Source organism: Dreissena polymorpha, chromosome 3 (genome assembly GCF_020536995.1).
Source record: "Dreissena polymorpha isolate Duluth1 chromosome 3, UMN_Dpol_1.0, whole genome shotgun sequence".
Taxonomy (NCBI): domain Eukaryota; kingdom Metazoa; phylum Mollusca; class Bivalvia; order Myida; family Dreissenidae; genus Dreissena; species Dreissena polymorpha.
In genome coordinates, this window is record NC_068357.1 from 7,109,596 (window position 1) to 7,121,336 (window position 11,741).

Here is an 11,741-nt window from a genome sequence, read left to right on the forward strand (position 1 = left end):
CAGTCTGAATGTCACCATGGTATGTACAGTCTGAATGTCACCATGGTATGTACAGTCTAAATGTCACCACGGTATGTACGGTCTGAATGTAACCAAGGTATGTACAGTCTGAATGTAACCACGGTATGTACAGTCTGAATGTAACCAAGGTATGCACAGTCTGAATGTAACCAAGGTATGTACAGTCTGAATGTAACCAAGGTATGCACAGTCTGAATGTAACCACGGTATGTACGGTCTGAATGTAACCAAGGTATGTACAGTCTGAATGTAACCACGGTATGTACAGTCTGAATGTCAACACGGTATGTACTGACTCTACAGTCTGAATGTCACCACGGTATGTACAGTCTGAATGTCACCACGGTATGTACAGTCTGAATGTCACCACGGTATGTACAGTCTGAATGTCACCACGGTATGTACAGTCTGAATGTCAACACGGTATGTACTGACTCTACAGTCTGAATGTCACCACGGTATGAACAGTCTGAATTCCACCATGGTATGTACAGTATGAACGCCACCGTGGTCTGTACAGTATGAATTTCATCACGGTATGTACAGTCTGAATGTCACCACGGTATGTGCATTCTGAATGTAACCTCGGTATGTACAGTCTGAATGTCACCACGGTATGTACAGTCTAAATGTCACCATGGTATGTACAGTCTGAATTTCACCACGGTATGTACAGTCTGAATGTCACCACGTTATATACAGTCTGAATGTCACCACAGTATGTACTGACTGAATACCACCACGGTATGTACTGTCGGAATCTCACCACTGTATGTACTGTCTGAATCACACCACGGTATGTACTGACTGAATCTCACCACAGTATGTACAGTCTGAATCTCACCACAGTATGTACAGTCTGAATCTCACCATGGTGTGTACTGATTAAATCTCACCATGGTATGAACTGTCTGAATCTCACCACGGTATGTACTGACCGAATCTCACCACGTTATGCACTTTCTGAATCTCACCATGGTATGTACTGTCTGAATCACACCCGGTATGTCCTGTCTTAATCTCACCACGGTATGTACTGACTGAATCTTACCATAGTATGTACTGTCTGAATCTCACCATGGTATGTACTGACTGAATATCACCACGTTATGTACTGTCTGAATCTCACTATGTTATGTACTGTCTGAATCTCGCCACGGTATGTGCTGTGTAAATCTCACCATGGTATGAACTTCTGAATCTCACCACGGTATGTACTGACTGAATCCCACCACGGTATGTACTTTCTGAATCTCACCATGGTATGTACTGACTGAATCTCACCATGGTATGTACTTACTGAATCTCACCACGGTCTGTACTGACTGAATCCCACCATAGTATGTACTGTCTGAATCTCACCATGGTATGTACTGTCTGAATCTCACCATGGTATGTACTGACTGAATCTCACCACGTTATGTACTGTCTGAATCTCACCACGGTATGTGCTGTGTAAATCTCACCATGGTATGAACTTCTGAATCTCACCACGGTATGTACTGACTGAATCCCACCACGGTATGTACTTTCTGAATCTCACCAAGGTATGTACTGTCTGAATCTCACCACGGTATGTACTGTCTCTATCTCATTATGGTATGTACTGTCGGACTCTCACAACTGTTTGCACTGTCTAAATCTTACCATGTTATACACTGTCTGAATGTCATCATGGTTTGTACAAAAAGAATCTCATCATGTTATAAACTGTCGGAATCTAACGATGGTATTTACATCCTTAATCTCACCAAAGTATGTACACACTTTATTTTACCGTGACGTGTACAAAATGAATCTTACTCCGGTATATACTGTCTCACTATCAACACAGTAAGCACATCTTAAGTCATACCAGGCTGAATCTCTCCTGATGTTTAATGAATGGATTTCTGCAATGTATAGACCCACTTCATCTCATCAGAGACCAATTCATACCACATCATACACTGACTGAAACTCAATACGGTAGGTACCAATATAATCACAACACGGAATGTAAAAACTGAATCTACCTACTGTATATAAATAAATAATATTTAAATTAATACAAAGGCCAAAAATAAACGTTTATGTCGTTGAGAATAAATATTACAAAGACATAAACTTGACTGAATCTCATCACGGTAGTTAACAACCTATATTATCATGGTATGAACAGACTGAATCTCACCACGGTATTAATTGACTGAATCTCAACCCGATATGAACAGACTGTCATCACGGCATTATGAGACTGAATTCAGGAACGCGGTGCACATAATAACATTAACACCGACACGTGAAGATTATGTCTTGATTAAAACACTACTTTAATGTATTCATATACATTTATCTCAACCTTGGTACGTGCAATCGTTTTTGCGAAACGAGGGTTTCATATTGCATATTGACTTTCGTATAACACTTTAAGTCTTAAAGCACAACGGTCTGAATTGAATTATTTAAATTGTACCGTCCGTGTAATTTATTTAATATAAACCATATGCAATCAGCAATTAAAACGGTTCGGATAAATAATAATATTTGTAAATATTGTGTCTATTGTTTATGTTGGTTGGGTAAACAGGGAAATTTATGTGCGTGCAGAAAGCGATCATCTATGTGAAGGATCTTTGGATACTCGTTTATACAATTAAATAACGACGATTACCAAACATCATTTAAGGTTGTAAAACGACATCCGAGTAGTTTTCTAAAATAAAACAACAGCCTGACATGTCATAGTTAAAGTATCGTTCAAATGGATGCATATGTTCATATTAATTCATTTTGATCAAGTGTAGGCAGTGTTTTATTTCTAAGTCAGTTTCTGTGATCTATGCAGCATTCATAAACGCATATATATTTATATCGTTTGCAAATTAGTGTGTTGTTAATTAATATTAATTATTTTTTTGCCATGGTTATAATTGTGCACTCTTCGGAATATGATGGTAATAAAACATACTATTTTATATTTATTTGCAGTGTACAAGTGCGCAGTAAGTCCCGATGGATCACGGCTGTATGTAACCAATTATACGTACGATAAGCTCCTAACCCTGTCTATGGATGGGACTGTCCTGTCATCTTTGGACGATCCCGCACTTCGTGGGCCTACAGGTATACACGTGTCAGAGACAGGACTGCTGCTGATATGTGGCCATGAATCAAACAACGTAGTCCAGGTGGATGATGATGGGGGAGTGGTGACGCTGGCTTCCAAGGAGGATGGTCTGGATAGACCAGAGTCTGTATACTACAGTGCGAGTACTGGCAGGCTGATTGTTGGACATCTGAATGGGAATATATTGGTTGCCGAAATAAAATGTTAAAATAGTGGTAATTTGTGCATATGAACAAGCTATTAAGCATCATGAAAAAGCTGAGAACGCATGTTGCTGGTAAAGAGTATAATCAATTTTGCTTCTGAGTCAAGGTTAACTCGGCAAACTAATGGTTTGTTAGTTGTAAAAATTCTGTTTGTTGGGCAATGGCAATGTATGATGATGTGGATGCCTGTTAACAGCTTTTCTTGAGAGATCAAAACATTTTAGTGTGCGATAATGTAAATTATCAATGCACCCGTTCCTATGTACCGCATATATGACTATGCAATATTAAAGAGATGTTTAAATAAAGTAAAATGTCTATAAACTCTGTACAATAAAACACAGTATTTGAAATATAAGTATGATATTTGAAATAAAGATAATAAAACTAGTACATATGTAGGTTAGGGTTGAAATCGGATAAAAAGAAATGCTTAGAAATCATTCACTGCGTCGAATGGTATAGCTATTATGCAGATATTTGTATTCGACACTTATCTGAGCACGTATTCACGAGACTTGAAGATAAAATTTCAGGCATTCCTTAATTGAATAAAATTTCCATAATTCCTTGCAATTTGCATAGCATAACATGTTTTAAACAACTAAATATTTCTAATATAATTACTTTTATATAAAAATGAAAACTATTTTGCGATTTGCTCTTGTGTGTACATATTATTGTAAGAGTTCTCTTGAGAGCTTTGGGAATACCAGTCCTTGTATCCTAAGTATCTCACCTATATTGCATTGTCTTTATTTTTAAAAACAGACAACAATGAGAACGATTAAACGAATATAATTGTTGTTTTGTTAATGGACGCATGATGATGGGAACATGTGGTAAAATTTTTATTTTTCAAAAAATGGTATATATATACAGGTACATATTATACTACTTTATGTATTTATTGTTATACTATGTAATAATTGTAATCCTATTCATGTACAAGTTTATTGAATATGTAGCATTAAGAATAGTAACTTTGCTTCATATTGTGTTAAACGAACCTCATGTTATAATTTCACAAAGTAATGCTCTATCTTTTATTTTATGACTATAACTTTTGAAGAATAAGAAATATTATAAAATCTCTAAATGAGGTAAGACACGCCTTTTTGCGGTCACACATTGACAAATCATAACTGAAACCGTAGACAAAATTCACAATTGTTACGATTTGGTATATTTTATCATATTCAAAACTTAATGCTACATTGTGTTGATTGCTGTATTGTTGTGTGCGTGCATATCAGTTTGGTAAGAAATTAATAAAACTAACAATCACGAATGTCTCGCATTGTTATGATCATAAACTTAAATACATATTACGGTACCGCTTTAGGTTGCTATTGCAGATGTTCTTGGAATGTAGCCGCTATTTAAGGCACACGCTTGGACAATGCCTAATACAGGACAATTCATACTGCACTTTACATATAAACATGATTAAAGCTTTAATCGTCGTATTTGTAAATTATTGAACCACAGTTGAAAATAATAGTGTAGAGAGCAGATTTTCCACAAAATTATATTGAAGCATTTTGACAAAACTCGACCTACCTTACATGAATGAAGAAATACTGTTATCAACGGTTACCTTTCAATCCTTTGCACATTATACTTTGCATGCATATTATACATTATACGAGTAAACACTAGTAAATAAAAAAATAAGTTAGATGAAAAACATAATGCTAAATTCTCGCTACAAATTGTAGTTTTTAACCAATATGTATTTGCTATTCAACAAACGAACTAGAGATATGTCACGTTTGAAATTTTATTTTAATCGATCTGTATTGAGTTGCATAAAAATTTATTTCGGCAAAATTTCAATAAAAAACCAAAGAAGCGCCGGTTTTAACAAAGAAGAACAGTGTTAGGCCTACACAATAATGTAAACTCATGAATTTTCTAGGAGCATACATAATAATATTTCAAGAGTGCAAATCTCTTGTTAAAAAATAATGACGTAAACAATCCGGTGAATATATGAGTGTTAATATGAGATTTAAATTTACACCGCTTCCAGTTAAGGGTTAATGGGATGAGGATAAAATAAATAGATATGTTAACTCTGTATTCTTCATGGATATTTAACTTGGTACTTTATAAAAAAGGACCGCGCAGGATTTACATTGTTTATTCTAATGTATACCATGATGCAAATTAAATGGAGAATACAACGCATTTTACAAATAAATTTATATTATTCAATAACTTTTTATTCTTCTAATATGACATTTAGTACATAACTCTGAGAAAGTGACAACAATTTATGAAGAAAAACAAAGGAACATGATATATTATTTCAATAAATAACAAGATAAGCGATAAAATGTAATAAAAATGCTTGCATAGTTTCATTTATTGCAATATATAAGATATTTCATTTTCTATCTAAAACGATATTAAGTGACTTGTAGTTATGATTTGTTTAATAAAATAAGACACTTTCCAATAACATTCACTCAGTTAATATAAGATGAAGTTTGATCCAATTAAATATTTTAATTTTCAAATTGAATAAATTAAATGGGTTTTGTGTTTTGTGAATTGTATCGGTGCATTAACATTAAACAATACTCCAATTAAGCCTTATTTTTTAGACAGTTAAAAACGATTTAATAATAAAAGAATACTCTTATGATTACAACAAAACATGGATACTGATCATACTTTTAAACTGTAAAGGTCACAATGTACTTCTTAACGCTGGCGTATGAATCTTAAGTTGCAGTTTCGGTGTCACCTCCGTAGAACGGCATGCCTTTTACGTTTGCGCATTACTATGACGTCGTTCGTCTTTTCACTAAATAAAATTTAACGTAATTAAAGTTCGGGTCAAACAATGTGGTCATTTTACAATATGTTTATGCAAAAGTAGTTCTCAATGCTGCGTTAAAGTGAAAACATGTCACATGCGAACAGAAAATGTGCGTATTTTGAAGTGTATGTGATCCTCCCACGTCTGAAGTGCATTATGTTCGGACCAGGAGTGTGCACTTCTGGCTTGTGTTCTTACTACACTCACACAAGTTGGGACGAATGCTAAATTATTGCTTCAATTTCCAGCTATTAAGTTTTAACTGAAAGATATACCAATTGAATTTGGTGTTGTTCTGTGAGGGGAAGCCGGAGTACGCGGTGAAAACTCAAATTGTCCGTTATGGTGATAAACAACAAATCTCCGTTGTCTAAGTGAGAATGCACCAACCACTGCGCAAACAAGGCAGCCTATTACAAAATTGGCCATGAACAGTTTATAAAGATAGTTTGATAGCATGCGAACATCATGTTCAGTGTGCTATGGAAAGTTTAAGAAATAAGAGCCGCGATACATAAATAAATATATATATATATATATATATATATATATATATATATATATATATATATATATATATATATATATATATATATATATATATATATATATATATATATATATATATATATATTGAACAAATTGAAATATAATATCAAAAAAGCTTGTTGATTTAGTGATTTAAATTTACAGTTCGAGCTTATTAATACTATAATACGAAATCATGTTCAGGAACTTATTCAACTTTTTTTTTCTTCCACCAGAATATACTTTTACTATGGACGTTAATATTGGTCGTATACATCATAGCCATGACATCGGGATTTTGTGTTACGCCATATACTGAAATGCATTTCAATGAATGTATGATGCTTGGACTTTACAGCTTCTAAATCAAAATCGATTACTCTGATAATTCATTAATTGTTCTTCATGTCATCGAGCCGCAGATAGTTTGAAATCTGTTGCTAGGTGAATATTAAACAATTTTGTAATTAAATTGAAATCTAATTGAAACAAGAGCTGTGTTCGTGAAACACAATGCCCCCTAATGCACCGCCTTGAAGCCATATATTTGACTTTTGACCTTAGAGTATGACCTTGATATTGACCTGTCACCACTCAAAATGTGCAGCTCCATGAGACGTACATGCATGCCAAATATCAAATTGCTATCTTTAATATTGCAAAAGTTATGACCAAGGTTAAAGTTTTGGGACAGACCCACAGACAAACAGAAACACACATTCAATGACAGACATGACAAAAACAATATACCCTCGATCATTCGATCCGGGGGCATACAGATATTCTTTATTGCTTTTTTTTATTTGAATTGCAATGTGACATTTATGTTTATTATAAGTTGAATGTCTTGTTATTTCTAACTTGGCAATGCTTGAAGCGACTGTATCTAATCTTTTTTATGTGGTGTAGTATGTATTGTCCAGTATTGTGGGCAATTAGTCACTTGCCACAACAGAGTTGCGGAGTATAACCATAAGTTTTCCTCCCAGTTTCATTAGTACTATACTGACTATAGAAATAATTAATTCCAGATATAAGAAAATATTTGGATTACCACATATTAAGCAATTTTTAGCATTCTCTTATTTCAGAGGAAAACTATATACTACACAAATCAAAAACCGTGAAAAACAATATAGTAGCCCAGATTACACTTTTAATGAAAACCTTTTTTTCAGAATGCCACGCACGACATTTATTTTCTTAAAAGAAAAATAGACGACATCATGTTTACATCATACTTGGACCGTTCCATATTAGGCTTTGTGCATATAGTTGGGGACCAGATGACACGGGCGCACAATAAAGGTGACGATTGCACAAAGTTATGCTCAGTAAACTACATACACTCAGCGTAAGAATCTTATGATTTATTCCAAACCCCAAATTTTGAATAATTTATTTTGCACGCATTCAAAATAGTGCATCTTTAAACTGAGCATGCAGTGACTTGGTTACATATTTGATCTGGTTATATAATCATTACGCAGAAAATTTAGCATTTTATGCTACATTAAACTAAAATATAAAGGATATTGGTTGGTTTCGGTAGAGTATTGGTTTTTATTTAAGAGTGATCACTGATAGGAGAAATTAATATTTTCACGAGAGAATAAGCTAAAAAAAATTTTTATGACAACGAGTGGGTTAAAATTGAAAATATAAAGAAAACGACACATTTATTTTTTAAATGGTTTTCACTTTTGTGGAGATGAAGAATTTTGAGGGCAGAATAACGACATGACGTTTAAAGTCGACAACTGTTTAAAGTAATACCGGGAGCATTTCCAACGATGTTCCCTGTTATTTTTCACTGTTTCAATTATCATTTTTTTACATCAATGATATTTCAGCAACAAACTTGAACTGAATAACAGAAAAAAACGTAACAATATAATAAAAGTTAACGTTTCAAATTTATGGGAATCATACAACTCCATATTAGATTCCCATTGCAATATCATTTGTATCACATTTGTTCACATGGAAATCAATCATGTTCGCCTGCCATAGGATAAAACAACTCACAAAATATGTATATGATAACAGTTGATGCTATTGTTTAACAGAACAGAACAGAACAGAACATATGTTTTATTTTGACTTGCACAATGTACATCGTCAGTATAACAAAAAACAAATCATGATTTAGATTCATGTCACGTTACTCATGTAATACATAGTTTTAGTACATACGGTATACAATAAAGAACATTACTTCATATAATATATTATTTCAGCACATACGGTGTGTAGCAAAGTACATACGGTATACCTGGTCTTTATAAAAATATAACATTTGAATATTTTAATCAAATAAATTGTGCTAGTTCAGAATTTTTAAGTTTCATTATTTAAGAGGATGAACTTACATTTAACAATGTGTTTCTTTTATTTAATGCGTATTTAAGAAAAATAGAAAGTTTAATTAATTTGGTCTTGTTATCAATGCCCAACATTTCCAAAAATTGGACAAAGGCCATTAATGATAAGAAATTCAACAAATATCGTCGGGTTACGTAAGCAGAACTAAGGACACTAAACCAAAAGTCAAACTAAAATGTAACATGGCAAACATACGAGACATATAAATACAACTGTGTTCAAATCGAACAAGTTACAATAATATACGAGAATTTAGATCAAAAATGCATTTTGGAAGTAATCTGAGAAGGATTGTTAAGTAAAGATAAAGATCATCATAAAATATGTGGGTAATTTATTCAGATTCTCAATCCGCCCCACACACGGGGAATAAAAACAGATAAACGAGATAGGGTAGATAATCGATTTAATAGATCATACAAAAGACATTCCAGCATATTCTTCTTCATGCAACATAATAACTATGGTAACCACGTTGACGGCATACCGCGATACGCGTTAACATTACTTATGTATGTTTAACACTTCTAAATACAATGTCAGTTCAACTGGACCAATTTTCTCAATTATATACCCGAAAAGAGATACACAAAATACATCATATTTATTTTAATTCATGTCATACATAAAAATTGAAGATGTATAATCCAGTAACCATGTCAGAAAATTTTGAATGCAACATTTTCGTAGTTTTGATTTGATGGTCACAAGAACACTGGTAGGTAAAAACCAATGTCTACGTAAGAAACCTCCATTATTACAACCCTAGTATGTAAAATGTACAAGTTAAACATGCAATGATGCTAAAATTGTAAATTCATTTTCGAAAAATCGTTAAGATAATGCATGGCTATGTTGAAATCGGTAAAAGTATGACCCATTTGATCGGATAACTGGCAATAATTACACATATATATGCGCAATTATATATAATTTTTAAAAGATTAATGGAAGCAGAAATAAGGCTTCTAATAATTCTTTACCTGAAAAGGGTGGAAGACGTAATCGTAAGCCAAACGACATGCACCTTATGAATACGATTTGAGAATAAAATGAACATTTTTTTCCGCCACCGCTACATATTATTTTGGTAATACATCGTGGATCAATGAATATAAATTGCGAAGGTTTTGTGTTATCAAGAGTAAAATCAAAAGTAGGAGAATGTCTCAAATCTGACTAACGTTTTAATTTTCAAAACAAGATTGACCAGATACAGATCATTTTAACATAAAACCTATATAGAGTGGTGTAATAGTCTATAGTTGAAGAAATTATGTTTCAAATTTATCTGTGAAATGTCAGTAATTAATAAAAACAGACACTAACAGTCAAATAAACATATTTATATAATGAACCAAAAAGTTTCTGATAATATTTTCTCTCGAGTGTGATCACGTAACACAAAATAAAATCATTATTATGCGCTTGAAAATAATACAAACACATAATATGGATACAAAATGGTGATAACGAAGGTTTCGTCTAAATTACAAAACATCTTTCAACCATCACATGAGAAAACAATTTAGTAATTGATAGTTGTTATGTACGTTTACTGATAATCATTACTTTAGCATATGTGAAATAGTCACTATACAACACCATAGTATCAAACCCTTTTAGAACTTAAACATGAACAGTCTGGCCGATAACGAAGGTTTGGTAACAGTTCTACTTTCGAACATATACCGCATACAGGTTCAAAACACGCTCTCGATCATTTTCACCAAGTTTATACATTCTCTTTGATTTTCCAGTAGCTTGCGATGCATCTATTCTCGTTAGTATTTTACCAGGTTTCCTCCAAACAATGTCTTCATGCCTAGACCATTGAAATAACAGGGTTTTTTTATTCCATAAATTTCACTTCATACTCGTCATCATCTTCATCAACTATTTCACCAATAAACCAGTTATATTCATATACAGAAGCAACATGATCACCCACTGCATATTTCATTTCAACGATCTCATTTGTGCATATTTCTTCTAGTTCATTGCTTCCACCACCTTGAATGTTATCATCTTCTGTTTTATTAGGAAAGCGCGCTGTATACTCCGATTTTGTTCGTGTGTATGTACTGTTGATGTTTCATTTTTTGACTGTCTCTTGGAAGCGCCATTTTGCTCGTTTTGAGTACGTACTGCTGATGTTTCAGTTTTCGTAGGTCCCTGAGGTTTTTGAAATCGTCGTCCCAAGCGTCACACATACTTAATACATACTAAGATTCACAATGAACATACTTTTATACAAACTTTTTTTGCCATACAACTAAACATAACGATATAACAAAACTAGTTTGTTGAACTCTTAATAAGATACATCTATATTAATCATGCAGCGAACAGCAGGCGAAGTTTAACAAATCTTATAATATTAAAAATAAACAAAAATGAAGTATCCTTTGATTACGTATATCATTCGATGGAAACTTCATTTAATCATATTATATACAATCATTTGGAAATAAAAGAGTTTTTTTTCACTCGTAATAGGCTGCACAAAATTAAAAACATGCATTCTGGATATTATATACAAAGAACAACAACAACTACGCATATGCTTAATATTGTTATTTTTTTTATTTTATATCTTCATCTATGGGATAAAAATCGCGCACAAATGTACACATTTAGATAATTGGCTATGGCTAGTGAG

General features: G+C 33.1%; 1 protein-coding gene across 11 annotated transcripts in view; it reads left to right on the forward strand.

The window, feature by feature from the left end:
* The window catches only part of LOC127872852 (E3 ubiquitin-protein ligase TRIM71-like), a 101,828-nt gene extending 97,489 nt beyond the window's left edge, over positions 1-4,339 (forward strand). For 2 of the 11 annotated variants that reach the window (XM_052416281.1, XM_052416282.1), the window contains exon 6: positions 3,127-4,334. In XM_052416281.1, the coding sequence (XP_052272241.1) occupies positions 3,127-3,338 (212 nt within the window). In that variant the 3' untranslated portion in view covers positions 3,339-4,334. Of the gene's footprint in view, positions 1-2,991 lie in introns of all 11 variants that reach the window. The other 9 variants (XM_052416276.1, XM_052416278.1, XM_052416283.1 and 6 more) reach the window with 7 other exon arrangements.
* Positions 4,340-11,741: the final 7,402 nt, after the last annotated feature.